This window comes from Rhea americana, unplaced genomic scaffold (genome assembly GCF_003343005.1).
Source record: "Rhea americana isolate MKP2758 unplaced genomic scaffold, rheAme1 scaffold_47, whole genome shotgun sequence".
Lineage (NCBI taxonomy): Eukaryota > Metazoa > Chordata > Aves > Rheiformes > Rheidae > Rhea > Rhea americana.
Window position 1 is genome coordinate 2,735,507 of NW_028186612.1, and position 18,632 is coordinate 2,754,138.

Below are 18,632 nucleotides of genomic sequence, written 5' to 3' on the forward strand. Positions count from 1 at the left end.
ATCAAAGTCTTCAAAAGGAAATTCTTAAAAATCTTTAATTATAGCTGGGGCTACCAGAGTTGACTGTTATTAGGAAGAGCTCTGCTGGAGACAAAACACATGAAAATTTGTATAAAATAGGTATGAGTTGGAGCTCAGTTTACTCCCTAAGGTTATGGMAGAAAGTTATTCTGTTCAAAGTGCCTATATATGGACTAAATTGCATCTACCTATTACTTTAAACGATCAAAGTAGTTCTTTAAAAGGACTTAGTTGATGCATAAGCCTCTACTAACACTTTATCAAGGATAAATGGTATTTTCTGCTTTCTTTCCAAGGATTTAAATGGGCTTTGGATTAGGCCCTGAAGCCATACGTACCTAAAAGAAAATTATGTATATTAGTTTATATTGTGTATCAAGGATTTATTTCTCTAAACTACTGCGCTACATGTTATTTCAGACTAATTTTCTTATTGTCTTCCTGTTCACAGCACCTAAAACGTTCTCTTCAGTTGGTTAATAAAGACTTTTTACCCCACACAAACCACAAGCAAATTAACTAGTGCTATTAAGATTATATTGCTACCGCCATGCTTCGGCCTCCCTGTTTTGCTCAAACGTACGACGTGACGTTAAGCCCATATCTTTTGCGTAAAGTACAAAGCTTATTCTCAAAATCTGCCTGCTCATGTGTTCAGGTGTAAAGATATGTATGTTTTAAAGTGGTCACCCTCCACCTTTATCTTCTTTATCAGGCATTTGGGTGTTAATGGCTGTTTGAATGATACAGCACAGAAATGAGCATGAACTAAAGCGCCGAAGGAAGAACATTCAGTTAGAGCTATAGCAGAGCTACCAAAATCGCTGGTCTGTGCTCAAATGCATTTGCGTTTGTTAGTTATGTACTTTATATCATCATAAAAATATCTTTTCTGTCAGTCAGTGTAACTTCCTCTGCTGGTATGGGCTAGTGCAGCTAAAACGGCACAGCTGTGGATATGTAAAGCCTAAACGGCCACAATTCTAGCAGGAAGAGCCATCATTTTTCTTTCCGAGAAGATTGTAATAACTCTGTCCTGGACGATAAACATTAAGCCGTTTTCAAACAAACTCTTATTTCAGCGATCATACAAATGTAAAATAACGAGACTGTGAATCTCAAGGTACTGACTGTTCAAGTTAGCCAAGGCTAATCATGTCATAGCTTACAGACCTCCTGCTCCTTCTTTAACATCTCCATGGCTTCCCGAAACTTCCTTTCCTTCTCCTCTGTTTCAGCAATAGTGGCTTGGTTCTGCTCTTCGTAAGCCATGGCTACAACAGCCAGAATCAGGTTGATCAAATAAAATGAGCCCAGGAAAATGACCAGCATAAAAAAGAGCATGTAGATCTTCCCAGCAGATCTGAGAGTCTGTAAACACAAAAATTAAATGGCTAATACTTGCTTACAATGCTTTTCAAACAAACAAACAAGCAAACAAAGATACAACTTTCATAAAATGTTTTTAGTAACTTAGATTTACAGTATTATTTCATTCTGCCATTGTTAATAGCCCAAACAGAAACCCTTYCAGGACAAATGAAAACTATATACAAGGAAATAACCTTCTCATAAAGAAATTTTTATGCTACAGTCAAAAAATTCTATGTGCCTTGCAGTAAAATGCAAGGATTTTTTCCCCCCTTGCCAAACACCTTTGCTGGATTTCTTTGAGAGTAGATAATCTTACAAYCAGCTGCAGTGAAAGCTTCCCCTCACATAGCTCAATCTATTTTTGTCCTGTGCATAGAGACTTTCCAAATAGGATTCTTCTTGTTTCCCTTTAGTTGTCTACAGTCTAGGTCCCTTTACAAGCAGTGGGACAAAACAGATACTTTCAGGGTATAATTCATGTGACTATTTTAGACATCTACTTTTGGGTAAAGAACCATGGCTCCATTGACTATGTTGCCTGGTTCTCCACCAAATTTATGGGCATAAATAGAATTCAGGGTAACAGGTTGAGCTTGTTATGGATATCTCCCATGGTTAAGGACCTGGTGCTAGTGATAGAAACCACTGTCTGCAATCATACAGTCAAATAACAAAAAGGCTTGAGGTTATTTGCCGTGACAGTTCCCACCTTCCTGAGCTGTACATAAGTTCTGTACCAAGGAAATGATTACAAAATTATTTTAAAAAAAATGATTTAATTCTGTTTCATGTTTTCTTGAAATAGAATTGTATAACATGTGAAGCCGAAATCCCATCTTCAAAGATCTCTATCTACATCTACATCAGTACCTTCAGAGTAGTATCTGGCGATACTAGCTCCCCTGATCTCCTTAAGAGTGTCTTTCAATTTTGGCATTTTTGAGATGCCAAAGTAAATCCTCAGTGGCTTCATGGACAGAGCATGTAAGTTGGTGCCAAATACTTACATGCAGTTTCTCTAAGTTCATATAGATTTCAACAAATGTATGTTAAAATGAGTATTTACTAMCAGACAACCTTGCACACAGGACTGTAAATTAAGTCTGACTCCAATGATGCCCCTTGCTGTTAGGCCTCCCTGGTGAAAAATTTGCCGTAGGGAGAACYGAAAGGTGGTCTCGTTGTCCAGTGAATTCGTGTTCGTTGTCACGTCTTGCAAGAAGAGATATGCCAAGTACGCAGGAGCTTTTCTAGTCTTTTCTTTCAAGTTGGACACCAAAGACTAGTTCATGTCACACCAGCCACCGAACAATCATTAAGTGTTGATGCCATGATCTTTATTAAGTGGCAAACTTCACTCAGATTCAGGTARATTGCTCATTCAAAGCTTCTTTCTCTAAGTACTAGTTTTCCCCTTCCTCTCCATATATACATTTAATGTCTTCTGGTATCATCACTCCTAAGAAATTAATTGTAGCAATTGATGGTTCTTGCCTAGAACAMAGTGGACAGTTCATCTAATGACTATTTYTTTTTTCTTTTTCTAATTATTGGATATTTAACTGTAACAGGAGGTGCGTTTATTTTATAYTTTAAAAATTTACAGAAAAAAAWTCATACCTGTTGATAAAGACGTTCCCAATAATCCTGGGTCATAAGACGGAACAGAGAGAGAAAGGCCCAGCCAAAAGTGTCAAAGCTTGTGTAACCATGGTCAGGATTTTCCCCAGCCTTCAGGCATATATATCCCTCAGGACACGTGCTGAAAAATATGAGACAATAAATGAAGCATATTATAGATGGCTTCAGTACAGAGGAATTGATTTCCAAGGGATCACACTGAACGCTTCCAGTTACAGGCTTATAGGTAAATTCTACCACTGGGTGAAAACACAGGAAACACACAGATGTATGCTAACTTCGCAATACCAAAGACCTTTGCGATATTATTTTTTCTTTGAAAGGATAAACTGAAAAATGAGCTTGAACTGGAATGGTAAATAAGTGCCTAGTATTTCAGGTGTTTGAAATAGACAGGAGTTAGGGGTGTAAACAGTGGTTTAGYGTTTAAATATCTTTACTATATCAGCAGTCATTCCTAATTAAAATYATAAACTCTGTACCTTCTGTGACAGTTCTGGGCACTACTGTGATGGCGAACAAGCCTTTCGGGTTCCATCTGAGCACCACCTACACCCTCACTGCTTGGCATGAATCCACCCTCCGGAAGGGCTGAATCTCGACTCTAAGGTACCCAACCCTTTGTCCTAGTCACTAGAGTAGTCAGGGATCACGACATCTTTTCTGTTTCTCCCAGGAAATGTTTCTTCTTGTGTGTCTTGCAGATTCCCTTATTAAATGGCATGCAGGTGGCACRACTGGCACTGATTCTCATTACACTGTGAGACTCTTCACCACTAATGATCTAATCCCTATTCAAAAAAAAATAATAATAATAAAAGAGAGAGAGAGAGAATACTCTGCCTTACAGTCAATCTGTTAACTATGATACCATGTAAGTACTYGGTTGCATCATCACATGAAACATAAGGTAGCAGGGACAGCCTGGCTCCCGCTGTCATGTAAAATAAATGTTTAGTCAAAAGATCTACCCCACACACCTTCTGCACAGCACAAACCACCAGACACTTTCTGATTAYAAGAAATCCCCTGCAAGAATTTTAAGACATCCAATAATAGCCAAAACCTGAATGCTCTGCAGTACCCTAACCGCATAACCAGCTGGAAAGTGGATCTCAGCAGAACTTGAAGTTTCTGTTCCTGTTCTCCTTAGGCTTCAGATAGAGAAGACTTGGTGCAAATTCTAGTTGACACAGGTCGGGATGGTCAGGGATGGCTAGGGAAGAACGAGGCTTGTGAAAATACTTCGACAGAGACCAGAGGCATTGGCAGAAACCAACCTCTAACCCCCAAGGAGGAGGCTGCTAACAGAGCAATAGTCTCTGCTCCGGCAGATGGTGAGCTTGAAACTCCACCGGTCAGGAGGAGGAATCAAGGTTTTCGGAACTGTCTTCAGACAGGCCAATTACTGAGTAATATCCAGTCACTTGAGCTGGAACGACACTTTGACAGTCATGTGGAGTGTATACAGGTTTTAATTCTTTTTCCACCACTAATAACCCCCAGAGTGTTTCAGCCGCAGCTATTTTCTAGTAAAGCAGAATATTGCCGTAAATCAAACTGAAAAGCAGTAATATAAATAATGAAAAGTAATAATAATGAAATAGTAATGAAATGCCACCCAAAAAGAAATTGATTCCTGAGGAAGCAGTGTGTGTCTCAGCATAAAAATCAAGGACTTTTTCAAAAGACATAGCAATTATATATTGATAGAGATCAAATCTTTATAGCACAGGGTACCAACGCTGGATTGCATGTTGAGATGAGTATACATTGCTAGAGGTTTGGAAGTCAGAAATCTCCTACAGTGTCAGCCACTAACATCAGACATTCAACAACACTTTAAGAAGCTTAATCTAATATCATTAGTCAAGCACAAATTTTTAAATAAGTCTGCTTTGAACACTGAAAAAGGAATGCTGAAGCATTGCAAGATGTTGCCATATCCATATTTGCAGTGGACTATAGAAAGAGCAACAAAATGAAAAAGAAATGTTTATGTTTAATAAAATGTAATATATAAGCATGAATATAATAAGTGACATTGTCAGCTTACGTAGAGCCAAGTTAGTTTAAATCAGCTGAGAATTTAGATAATAGTAAGTATATCCCACAAGATAAAAAAGGAGACACACTTAATTTTTTCACTGCCAGCCTGGAAGTGCCTCTTCCTAGAGCTTTCCTACTTTGGCTCTCCATTGTTTCCTGATCAGAAACAGAGTGGAGTAAAAATTAAAGTAGTATTGCTGAATTAAGAGAGAAGAAAATGCAGAAATTCCAAATGTATTTTTTCTTTCTAAAATACGCATATATACTCTGAATTTCTGTGGTATATCCATGTTCTTGTTTGCAGCAGCCTTTTAATTAAATCTGCCATCTCCCAAGGGCAGCATCTGTTATCAGGATCTGCCATTAGACTTTTGCTTCTGATCTGCTGCTACAGCCGACAGTGTCCCTGACAYGCTGCTGACGTTATTGAAGAGCTCTGAGAAATGGATCCTCTGGATTCCTAAAAAAGAAACTTGCTCTGATCGCTTGTATGAGACATGTCCAAACAGGACAAGAAAATTCTTGTGAGACTTGTTTTTTCCCCATGAAAAAAAAAAAAATGATTGCATTGGTACAATGCACTTGGCTGGAAACTTAGTCCAGAGATGAACTAAATTGGAATATAGAGAGATGGATTATGTCCAGAGGTGGAGACATTTTCCTTAGTCTTTCACTGAAGACCCATCCCAAGTAGCTCCACTGAGTTGGTCTCACTGTTTGGATTTTGAAGTTATTACTAATGGTTGAGTACAACTGCGAAAGAGTTTAGAGATCTTAAGGGTGATCTGAAGGCTAGGTTTGACAGCAGGTTGGAAATTAAGTTCCACCTAAGATAAGTTGGTAACATCTTAGGCAAAAATGAAAATTTTGCCATTGTTTTGAACGCAAGCAAGACATTTTCCTCTCAATTTCCACAGGCTGAGAAACCTCCCCGATCACCATTCTGAGTAAGTGAGCACTGCAGTCGAAAGAAGAGTAAATATTGGGAGTATCTGCATTCAGACCTACTCTCATACAAACTTCTTGGAGCCATGAGATCCGAGTCTACAGACTCGTACAGTCACTGCCAACATTACTGACTGAGGAGACTCCATTTTGAAGTAGATTAGAGCAACTACWAAAAGTAATTTACTACAATTGCTTGGAAAGCCCTACAAAATGGAGATGTAAATTCTCTTAGTAAGGAAGTGAACAATAGTCTGGTACCTCAGTCTATTATTTTCTGTTTATAATACAATTAGTTTTTTCATGTTTTCATGTCTTTACATGTCTCAAACCTTTTCCACTCAACAATATATTGTTAGTGTGAAAAAAACTGTTTGTCTCTGCCATGAGTGMACGTGGTACTCTAATATTATGTTCAGCCGGTAAGAGCATTCAAAGGAGGACCTTTAAGCACAAAAATCATGAATTTAGCTAGAAAATGCTATTAACATTAGATCATATTCTTATGAAGACTAGACACTTGAGACAAAATCCTTTACTTTTCTACTTCTTACACTTGCTCACCCTCTTTTGTAGCCAAGTTGTGGGAAAATTTTAGAAACACTTGTAAGAAGAAGAAAATGCTGCTTCCTAGAAAAATGCTCTATAGAAATCTAGGTAGAAGGCTCTCACACAAGAATATTATTCTGGAACAGACACCATTTCCTCCAAGGACTTTTTTAAGGAGTCTCTAGATTTTGCTGAAGCATCTTAGATAAATCATGTTAAGTCTTCCCCTTTGGATGTTTTAGCAAAGTCTTTAGCTTCTGTTCCCTATGGAGAAACATTTCACAGGATTGCACTSTCCTCACATGCACAGGGATGGGTGACGACAACATACTACACAAATACAACATACGTTACAGGAGCCTCACTGGATGCTGTCCAATTAATCAAAATAAAACTACTGTCATTGATTCAGAAAAGTTGAAAGCATCAGTCTACCTACCTAYCCATCAGGCTCTAATCACCACTTTAAGCTAGCATTGGTACAGCTTAAAGGAAATTAAAAAAAAATGAATAAAAATAAGAAACAGCTATTTTTTTAAATAACATAGAGTGAGAATGCCAGAGTTACAGCTGAGAGGCATAATTGCAAAATGCTCTGGCTCAAGAGTTTAATCTTGGCAAGCCAAGTAACCTGCTGATCCAGACTGTAGTGGCCAATAAGGCTGTGCAACAAAAGAAGATTTTTAAACACCAGGTGCTGGACTGTGACATTCGAATCCTGGAAATATAGTGTGTGCTATGTGTTACTAGGTGTTAGCAATATACAGCTGCTAACGTCAGCTACGACATCTGTAAGGTGAAGTCTGTACTTTTAATTGACATTGGTTGCAAAAGCACACTATGCCTTGCTGCATAGAATTGCTTATAAAAGAAGGAAAAATTGGAGAGAAATGGGAACCCTCTTGCCAAAAAAAACAACCAAACAAAAGAACACCTCAAAAAGACCCTGAGCTATATTGCAGTAAGGGAYTTCTAGTGTTTCTGCTAAGGGCGCATCCCGAGGCCCAGAATTCAAAATAACAATCTGAAGAGTTGCAGTCGGTGGGGTTCGGTCTGCCTGAAGCTCGTGGGTTGCTCTCCTTCTTCTGCTTATTTTGCTGTATTAAAGACTCATTGTAGTTGGAGGGTCTGACTTACAACTCTCCATTAATTTTCACCTATGGCAGAGCAGGAGCCAACACCTAACCCGCAGCGGCACGTTTTATATTGGTTAGGCCTGGCTGCCAGCCCCCAGCAGCTCTCACTCCAGGTGCCTAAGGGGTCAGAGAGAATTTGAAGGGCAATTTTTAAAGTAAGTGGTGCCAACAATCTGAGAGGAGGAAAGTGCAAGCAAATCCAATCAAATACTGTGGAAAAAAAAATAAAAGAGCTCAGAATAAAGAACAAGAACCAAGTGCTGAAACTGGAGGAGCAAATGGAAGGAGGCTCAGAGGAGCAGGCTTGCTTACAGGCTCAAAGCACCCACTGACGTGAGCGTGGCACTGCCTTGCACRCACAAAGCAAGTTTCAGACTCCCCCACTGGCTACGTGCTCAGGCACACGGAAAACCAATGGTTTTAGACTGAGATACCACCCCCTTTGTGCACACATGCAAAGAAGCAAGAGGAATTGGCCTAATAYGGCTTTCTTAGGTTTCACGCAGCAGCAAGGTAAGCAGACTTGCATGTGTCTTCATGCAATCAGGTGGCCAGACACTTGGTTTGCTGCCTATCTTGTTAACCAAAACGTAAGCCAAGTATCTATCACCATAAACAAAATGATAGATTGCTCTAATGAAGAATGCAACCCATAGTCGGCTCTTCTCACATGGCTGATGAGCCTATTACAGCTTTGGCTAAGAGGTAATAGCTAAGAYGTAATAGCTACCCATCCTTAAGAGCTGACTGGATTTGGAATTAATCCCTACTGCCACTATTTAACTAGAGACATGATCTTCCAAATACAGAATTGATCCCTAGGAGYGAAGACTATCAATGTTGTCTCTAAAATCTGTAGTTATACAATATAAGAAGTTGCCCCCCTACAGCTCCTGCAGCACCTTTCAGGTGACATATATTCTTTTTTGTGATTCTTAAATGTATTCAAGAGGCTTCCTCACCACGAGCAAGCCATCCTCATCCTAATATCGTTGTAATCAATCCAGAGTAGAGAGAAAAGCTTATGCTATTTACATCAGAATCTAGTTAAACTCATTTAAAGATATGCTATATAGTCTGAAAGACTGATTTTGCTTATTAAACCMGGGTGTAATTGGGTCATAAGCTCCAACAGCTTAAGTAATACAGTTCATTCTTTACAAAATACTATGACTTTGGTGCTATTTAAAGCAGTCACGTTTGGGGACCAAAGCCCCTTCCTCACTCYGCCAGCCTTTCCAATTTTTCTCACCTGTGCCAGCTGCCCCATCGGGCCAAATCCGGTAAGAGTTATGAGCAAATCGGTCCATTAGGCAAAGGCCTACACTCCTAGGTAGCCCATTCCCTGGGATGGGCCCATGCATGCTTTAAGTTAAACACGAGCTCTACCACACCGGGCTCCATCTGACAAAGCTCATCCTTTCAGAGATGTTTCTCCTGACCTTTCCCATTCCTTACTCTCCCCAACAATACAATATATGAAACTGCAAACACCAAGCCAGGTCTTCATCCCAGCCGTTTCGTGGCCTGCACCTCTGCAATACCATCCCTCCYGACCAAGCAGTCTCTTCTCGTCCTACTTGCCCAGCACTGAGCACCATGAAACCTCAATCAGAGACCATTTGATACCCAGACAACATGTAAAAATGATAATACTGGCTTAGSTTCAGGCAGCTCAGAGCTGCAGCGGTCCTAATTGCCAGCAGCAGAATAAAAGCAGTGATTCTGGGCTATATTCCCTGCATCAGCTCTGCAATTTCCAACGTGGCTGGGGTCATGCTGCACGGCACACGGATTTTGTAGCCAGAGACTACCCACGATGGGAGAGCATGCCATCTGACACACTTCTGGTGGGCACTCAGCCCTCCAAAGACCAGCGAGAGCTGCAGCGCTTCGCTGTACATGACAGCGGTGGGGGAAACATGGGAAGAATTAGATGGTGCAGTGCAAGTTTCGTCTCTATCCTTGAAGGCAGTGATAAGCCTTTGCAAGGAACTTTAAACCACYGCGTGGAGGATGCATCAAAGCAAAGGAATGTTATTACAGTTTGGAGAGATCAAAGTGCTGCGTCGCTATACGTGCCATGAGTACCGCTGACGGTGCGTCGGCATGGAGAACTGAGCGCGGAAATGTTGCTYTTCGTACTCGCGGTAACTACCAAAATGGGTATCTGGTGTGGTTTTATGTGCTGGCATTAATTACTTTAGTAAAATGCTGCAACGCAAAAGCATACAAAGCTTCTTTTGCTTCTCCTTTTTTTTTCCTTTTATTTTTTTCTCTCCCCYCCCCCYCCCCCATTGATGCTATAGAAAGAGTTAGGATTCTCTTAAAAAAAACTTTGTGGAGCATTGTATCACATGCTTCCTTCCATGTCCCCTACGCAATAAGCTCAGTGACAGCAGGATTTACAAAACCATACAGAATTCTGCCCCACTCTGTACRTTACATTAATGTACCTTGTTAAGAAAAATCAAGGTCATAGTGAGGATAAAGGTAGCTAAAGTTTCTATAGCAACAGTTACTAGGATGCAGTTGCCAAAGGTGTTTTCTTGTTACATCCTGAAGTAGCTTTGCTGGCTGCTTTTCCTTCCTGTTCACTAGTCTTTTTGGTAATATCAGTACAGACATGATGCAAATGTACTTTCACTGTCAGGATGATCTTGCAGACTATTCCTGCCCACGAGCTGAATATACAGTACATATTATTTTTTTTTTCTCTTCTCACATGAAAAAAAAAATGAATCTGACCTTGAGATCTGAAGAGGCTGCAATTGACTTAAAACACACACACTTTTCTGAAAAAGCTGGCTCCCTGTTGTAGTTATGAGTGAAAAAGTGAAAAGAACAAAGAGGTAAGTAGTTCCTTTTCTGCTTGTTTACTTTGCACATTCAGAGCATTTTGCCCATTTCTGTTTCTCCTAATGGACAAATTTCCGTGCTCTTTCTATTGCTCTTCTGAACCTTCAGGCTGAGGAGGAAGAAAAATAGCAGTCTAAACACAGTAGGAAAATGTCTGAGCAAAATTACAACAGCACAAAAGTGGAACTGCTTCAGAGCTGAAATATATCTTCCTTTTCTGTGGGCAGAAAACTCCAAGCTGCTGCAGCCCCCTTAAGTCCGACAGGAAGCAAGACTCCACGGTATTGGGCACCTTATCAAAGTTAACGGTTAATATTCAGCAATAAGGTGCATGCCGTAATTAGACCGGCAGCACAAGTCCGGCTGGTGCAGCGCGATGCACTGTGCTTTCTGCAGACCACTCGCTCAGGCGTTTGGTCCAGCGATTACAGCAGGGCAATACCTGGCGAGGTGTTGCTGACGCTCTGTTGCATCCAAAAATAGGGATCAGGACACGTCTCCCTGACATAGGTGATTTTGAAGGCTTTCTGGCCATTTTGCCTGCTGTTGGCCATGTGCCATCAACCAGGGCAGGCGAGAAGTACCTTGCCCTTACTCACAGGTCCTTGAGCGCATTGCAAAARGGTTAAAATAAATAAATAGAAGTGCAGCTATGGGTTTTGCCATTGGCAGTATTACCCTAGAGCTCCCCATAAATACTTGTTGATATATGGCAAGTTTGCCCTCATGRGCCACTTTTGTGCAGTAGGGGATAGTGCTGCTTGCTGCCAAGGAGCAGCTCTACCATCTCCACTTCCTGCAGTGCTTGCAAACTGATGATCTCCCAGCTGATGCTAACACCATGTTTCACAGAGCCTAGAGCAGCTTTCAGCTTCTGCTTCTAGCTAAGGTTGTCTCCTTCTCTGGAGATCTTCAAGGCCTGCCTGGATGCAACCCTGTCTAACATGCTCTAGGTGACCCTGCTGAGCAGGGAGGTTGGACTAGATGATCTCCAGAGGTCCCTGCCAACCTTACTGATTCTATGATTCTTCCAGCCATTTCATCGCTGTACTGGACCTTCCTTAGGACTTAAAACAAGGTGGTCAAATTTGGATGAGCTACTAAACTGAGAATTAAGTAGCAAGGCAGATTAATAGGAGAATTTGTAATTCCTTTGAAAATCAGAGTAACTGAGCTTTCCCCATTTATTTTAACCAAATCAAATAAAAGTAGCTGAAAGGCAAAGATTATCAACTGGGATAAATCCCAGGGCAGTCATATCTAAAAGAACAGCCAGATCTAACCCTAAACTAGAAATGTGAATAATTCTATAAATACCAGACTACCTTTTTTATTAAAAGAGGCTCACTGCTAGTACCATTTCCAATGTCTGACCAATCTGTGACACATGTCTCAGAGCAGAGGATTTTTCCATTAACGTAGCGCTCTGAATGTGCTTGTTGTGAAACACCGAGCACGTGTCACCAGCATTCACTCTGAGCCAGAGAACATCTTTGATCACAATCATTTGATTTTCTCTCTATTCCAAACATTACTTATTGCCACTGGACTCTTTGTTCCTGGTAAATACAAAGCAAATTCTACTTGTTACAGCAGTACATCAAGGGGAAAAAATGCAGTTGGAAAAACAAAACAAAAACAACAAGAAAGTTCTATTTGATTAAATGAAGAAAAATCAAATTTCAGGCATCCAGAAGAAAGTTTCTTTGGTATCACATGGGAAACCCCACAGACAGGTTGGCCCTCGTGCAGCCGAGAATTATGCCCTCTCCCCAACAGTCCTGTGATATCTCTGCAACGTGATTTTTAAAGTAGCTCCTCAGGGGTGCTTGAGCACACCTGAAAACATAAATAAATATTTTTTCTTCCATCTGCTAGGTAAAGTACTAGAGACACGTTATGTTTGCTGCTGCTGAGTGACATCCATCTCTTCAATCCCTTCTGAACTAAAATCAATATTAGCTAGATCCATTACCTCCTGCTTTATTGGCAGTTTGGGTGCTTGTTCAGAAAACAGTCCCTCCTAGTAATGTAATAAAGCCCCCACCTTTGAGATAATTAGGTTGTCTGTGATATAGCATCCACTGATGATCATTTCCCTGCTGATTTTGGCCTGCTGTTCCAGCTCAGGTTGCAATCTCCATCACTAAACACTCTTACATCAGACCATCTGAGTCTCATCACCTAATAATTGCCATAGTAGATTTTTTTTTTTTTTTTGTTTTGTTTTTTTTTTTTTTTACTCTTCTATAATAACAGCAACCAGCCAAATCTCAGAGTGTCATTAACTTGCTTTTAAAAATGCACTAAAGTGGTTTTGTCAATTACCTCGAGATTTAGTATCTCGGCCACAGCACAGATATCCCTCACTCTAACAACAAATCCCTCCAGGAGTGCACACATGACACCCCCCCCACACACACACACACGTTTCCTCTGGGTCCTCAGTGTGCTCCAGAAGTTAATAAAATCAAGTTATTCCAGAGCAGGGGCAGCAGCAAGATCCCAAAATGCTATGAACTTCCAGGTGCTGCCTGGACAGCTGTCTTACCCTGCTCCCCTACCTGACGCGTTAGCGAGTTCCTAAYTTAGACACTCTCACTTGTCGTTAATTGAATCACTAATAGATAGAGGAACCACAGTCTGACGTACCAACCCRTGTAACTCAGCTCCCATGATCTTGCGGAGCAACTCATCACAAATGGTGTCATCCCTTCAGACTGTGTGTTTTACYATCGAACCCACTTGCTCTTTGGCCATGTTGAGCTTTAACCATGAAAGCATGTGAGAAAACGACTTCTGCTTTGTTAGATACATCAGCTTGTAAATGATGGTCTTTCTAGCCTAACTGACATGAATATATGACTTTAGCTTCCCTGAGACCTTAGAATTATCTTCTTAATTATCTTTATTTCTTTAAATAAYGGAAGTGAATGATAGGCAGGGACTCAGTGCAAGGAGCAGCAGATGAAACAACACTTTCTAACTCTGAGCTAAAAAACAGTAGAGGTATTTGTTCCCATTCTYACTCATTTAGAACCAATTCTTAACCTACGGTATGAAATACCTAGCTAAGTCAGCAAAAAGCTGAAGAGCAAAAAGCTGATGAGCAGAGTGAAAAYTGATTCTCCTTAATGGCACAAACACTGATGGCTTTGATACAGCTATCAGAACAAGTGCTAGGACTCTGGGCCTGGAGGTGACATTTCCTCTTCATGGTGGTCTGGAAGTTCTTCCCTTGCTATTTTGGGCTGTGACTCTCTCACAGGCCTAGAGCATCCTGTAAGCAGGACTTCTTGCAGACATGTCACAATTTATTGRCTTTCTAGGGAAGGAAATGAAGGTGGTTTTGCTAACATATCTTGCTGGAACCTAATCCTTAAATCCATACATCCTTCTATCATTTGGRCAGTTCTGGAACAATAATCCTTCATCCATGATTCACAAACTACACATAACCTAATGAGCCCTTTTGATATCACTCGTGACGTTAGCAGACTGCCACCGCCACAGTTCAGGTCATCAGGGAGAGCAGTGCATAGTATTTCATGAGGTGCAACATATTGTTGCCATGTTGAACACTACTTGCTCAATATTACTGTCAATAGGCTAGCAAAGGCTGAAGTCCACTGGCATAGGTAGCCTGCCAAATCTTGGGATCCCCGGGAAATATCCCAGTAGGCTTGGAGTCCAGCCTGAGCCTGGATAAATGCAATGTATTACAATCAACAAAGCACTTAATTAATGAATGCTGACATTGTACCTTCCTCGGAACAAACAAAGAGCAAAGCATGGCCCTCTGCCCAAGGAGCTTACAGTCTAAATTAGACTGGCAATACAGATCAGACATGCAAGACATGCAGAGGGAAGGCTGACACTTCAGTTTATCCTTTGTTTTATGTAAATACAGATATAGATAGTGGCAGCAGAAAGCAAAGCTTCTCTCTCTGGCACCCCATGGCTTTTCTCCCAGACCTGACCACAAGCAAGTTTGTATATTTTCTTCCTTCCATCTGTCTACTGTGTCCTTGCACACGTACTTGTTTTTATATTAAGCTCTTCCTAATTTAATCCCTAATTTTTTTACTCATTCTCATTTACTTCTACCAAGTTAAATCATTATCCTCCGAAATGAGATCATTTCATTTTCTTCCCTAACCTGACACAAGCCCTTGCCTCCCCCTGCTTGGTTCAAACACACTCTCATATTTAGATCAAAAGCTCATGCATCCCACCAGTTTAAGGTTTCCTTTTGTCCTTCTCCTACAGCAGGCAGCTGAGAATCTCTCCGTGGAGTATAACMTCCTCTGGCCCACGGAAGACCCCATCTCTCCCCACTGTAGCTGAGCCCTTCCTTTTCCCTCAAGACCACAAGAWCCTGCCAGATCTAACTGCACCCAGACAATGTGCTTAGACGCTGAGGACTGGATGCAGAAGGAACCGTTTGTATCTACAGGTGGTAAGGATATGAAGGAAGTCCTTTACATAGAGTAAATTAGTATACTACAGGAATTATTCTGGGTTTCTTTGCTACCTATATTTTGAGAAAAGGAAACACAAATACTCTACCCAAATTATGCACAAACGTGTACGTGCCTTCCCCCACCAAAGGCACGTTGGTTTGGAGACTAATGAGAAGTTTGTGTTAATTTGTTCATGCTCCCTTGCCAAAAGCCAAGAATTCACCATCAGTCTAGATCCCCATAGCTTTTCTGTTTTCTTTCATCTTCAGTTTCCTTTAAAATACTCTCCCCTTAGCCAGAGCATTCACTACTTTTTTAAGGATAAAGTTAAATGCATTGAACAAGAGCTGTAGTGATGGCCCTTAAGATTTTAGACCTGAATAACTGACACATACAAACTTCCCTTCCCTGYTGTTTATGAAATCATTTTCCTATGCATAATATTGTCTTATCTTTTCTCCTACTACTACTGACACAAGTAAGTTGTAAATATCTGCTCTGTGCTAGTGAGAAGTGGACAGAACTGAAAGAAAACGTGGCAAAAAGTGAAATAAAAGAAGATATTTTTAAAGCACTTACCCAGCATCACTGCTATTGCCGCAAAGTAACACATCTTCTGTACCATTTTTTATGAAGTAGTTCACTGCAACGGAAATGAATAAACTGCTTTTTAACAAAATGATAACATTCATATGTATTATCTATGAAACAGCRTACACAATAGGAATAATAATTGAGAGATCTGATGAATTCAATGTTTTTGTCTTGTTTCGCTAATTTTAACTTTTATGAGTTGTAAAAAAAAAACTTCACTTTTTAAAAMGATATCTTTAAGTAGCTGCCTTTTGTATTCAAAAACTGACCCATTTAGTAAGGTGGCAGCAGGGCTGTAGGCATGAAGGGAACATCATACAGGCATGTTCCTAGCTACCGTAAATGAGAATCATGCTGTTAAATTCTATACAGCAATGCATAGTGAAACCAATTTGTCTATAACATTTAAACTCTATATAGATTATATATATATATATATATAAACGGAGTTTGTGACAGAAATTCTTGACTAGTAGATTAAAAATGTAACCAACTATAAGATAAAATGTAAGGATATTAAAAAGGCATTCCATTCCCCTCAGTCTGAGGTGCTCTGTTCAGCATAGGAAATAGACAGTACAAAGCAAATGAAGCATAAAAATATACCCTTTTAAAGATCAAACAAACAAGAAAGTATTCATAAATACAAATATTTATCTATGCAGCCATCTGTAATGCCAACGGAGAGAGACAGACACTTCTCAAGGGAGACTGAGAGCAGCAAGTTAAATTTAAGTGCTCTGGATCATTCCCTGGTTGACTATCAATGAGGCTTAAGGAAATTAGCATCCCCAGGCTAATGAGAGCCTTTGTGTATATACTCCCTCTCCTATCCCTAGCCAACAAAGTTCAAAATTCAGAGAAACAGAACAGGAGGCCAACTTCTCAAAAAGGTTACAAAAACAGTTTAAAAGAGAGGATTTGAAGAAACGTCCTAAGAAGCATCTCTAGAACCTGAAAGGCAGCAAAGAAGAGAGGATAAAAGCATTGATTTAGAAAAATAACGAAGGCAAGACAGGCCAAAAGCATATTCATAGAGAGTAAATATACTGGTGTGCTTTATTGCAGCTGGACGTGATGCCCTATTGACATAGGACATGATGGTGGCAACTTTACATCACACGTGTTTGTGAGCAGAGGGGACTCTAGAGATGATGCTCAGAAGAGGTTCTCCATTCTAGGCTAACCCTATGTTGTGAAATGCTTTAAAAATCAAGAGTGACAGCTTATCCAGGCAGGCTATGCAAAGAATGCTCAGAGGCTCAAGCCATCGAACAGATGTGCTGTGGCTTTCTGAGTAAGCTGCGAGCAGTGGAAAAGCCCTGCCTTGGCACAGGCCAAGAGGGAATTACTGTCTATGAGCTTTGTGGTTACGAGGGCATGTGATGGTGTTCACAAGTCACCACAGTATATATCCTGCTYAGACCGTATGCCTTTCTGCTTTATCTTAATGTGGCCTTTCTATCTAACCATCTTGATTGACAGCAACATAAAGGTATTCAATACGGTTAAAGATCTGTGAACCATCTACCCAGAGAAGAGGAGGTTGAGGAGTTACATTTGCAGCAGCTCTCTAGTTCTGCTGGTTCAGGACAAATGGTGTCTTATTTGGGATATGTACAGCTAGGGATACAAACTCATGAGCCTCTTGGATAAGGAGGAAATATGGCACAATGTTGCCGTAGACAACAGAGGTAGACAATCAACTGCAGAGGTTTGGCATCTTGTTGAGATCATATCACTACATGGGGTACCCTGAACTTTGCAAACRTACACAACTCCCTGGGAACTGCAAYCTTTCATACTTTAAATACTAAGACCAGGAGGACCATAGAGGTACTCTAAACTCAGCMTTTCTGAGGGCACATCTGGAGTACTGTGTTCAATTCTGGGCTCCCCAGTACAAGAGAGACACGGAACTACTGGAGAGTCCAGCATAGTGCTACAAAGATGATTAGGGGACCRGAGTATCTGCTCTATGAGGAAAGGCTACAAGAGCTGGGCCTGWTCAGMCTGGAGAAGACAGAGAGGATATAGATCAATGTCTATAAATACCTTAAGTGAGGGTATCAAGAGATTGGGGTCAGACTCTTTTCAGTAGTGCCCAGCAACAGGACAAGCRGCAATGGGCACAAACTGAAACACAGGAAGTTCCCCCTGAATGTGCGGGGAAAATTCTTTACTGTGAGGGTGACAGAGCACTGGAACAGGTTGCCCAGAGAGGTTATGGAATCTCCTTCTCTGGAAATATTCAAAACCCACCTGGATGAAATCCTGYRCAATGTGCTTTAGGTGACCCTGCTTGCGCAGGGGGGTTGGACTAAATGATCTCCAAAGGTCCCTTCCAATCTCAACCATTCTGTGTGATTCTGTGTAAGCTGATTTGTTCCACAGCCAGATTTTAACATTGTACTCCGTAACTCCTGCAGAATACCATGACTTCTGGTTTGAACTATGCACCCTTCTAACAAGGAGCCTAAGTCTGATTTAAACCCAAATCCTTAAATTCATCACATCTCTAGCTATGATTTCTGTACCGTAAGCTTGTCTTGTCTTGTCTTTTTGCTTATCTTTTTTTGTTTCAAGTCCCTGATTGATGCTGTACAACTCATCCTCACTATGTGTTGACCTCTTTCTCCCAAGTATGACTGTACCCTGGTACACAGCACCAATCCATTGAAGACTGAACCAACAACTCATAGTCAGCTGAACCAGAAGATCAGCACAGAGTCAGAGCATGGAAATAAGGAAGGAGGGGAGATGTTTGTGCAAGCAAGATACAGTAGTGTAGGTGAGCTTTCAGATCTTAAGAGTACAGAAAACTCTGTCATCTGCTGCTCACTTAAACATTTACATTTCTAAAACAAGCAATATCATAGATGCCAAAGAGCTCTGTGAAATGCATGCTGAGGAATCAGTGCTTGGATGCTGCTGGGAGAGAATATCTACACCATGGAGTCTGCAACTGCATAATGAAGTCGTGCAGTGACSGTGCCAAACT

At 40.7% G+C, this 18,632-nt stretch overlaps 1 protein-coding gene across 1 annotated transcript in view; it reads right to left on the minus strand.

Moving 5' to 3' along the window:
- Positions 1 to 18,632, minus strand: part of LOC146589295 (sodium channel protein type 5 subunit alpha-like) — a 213,214-nt gene that overhangs the window by 116,652 nt on the left and 77,930 nt on the right. The window contains 3 exon segments of the mRNA XM_085316462.1: positions 1,195 to 1,392; positions 3,016 to 3,157; positions 15,617 to 15,680. Coding sequence (XP_085172588.1) covers positions 1,195 to 1,392; positions 3,016 to 3,157; positions 15,617 to 15,680 — 404 coding nt within the window.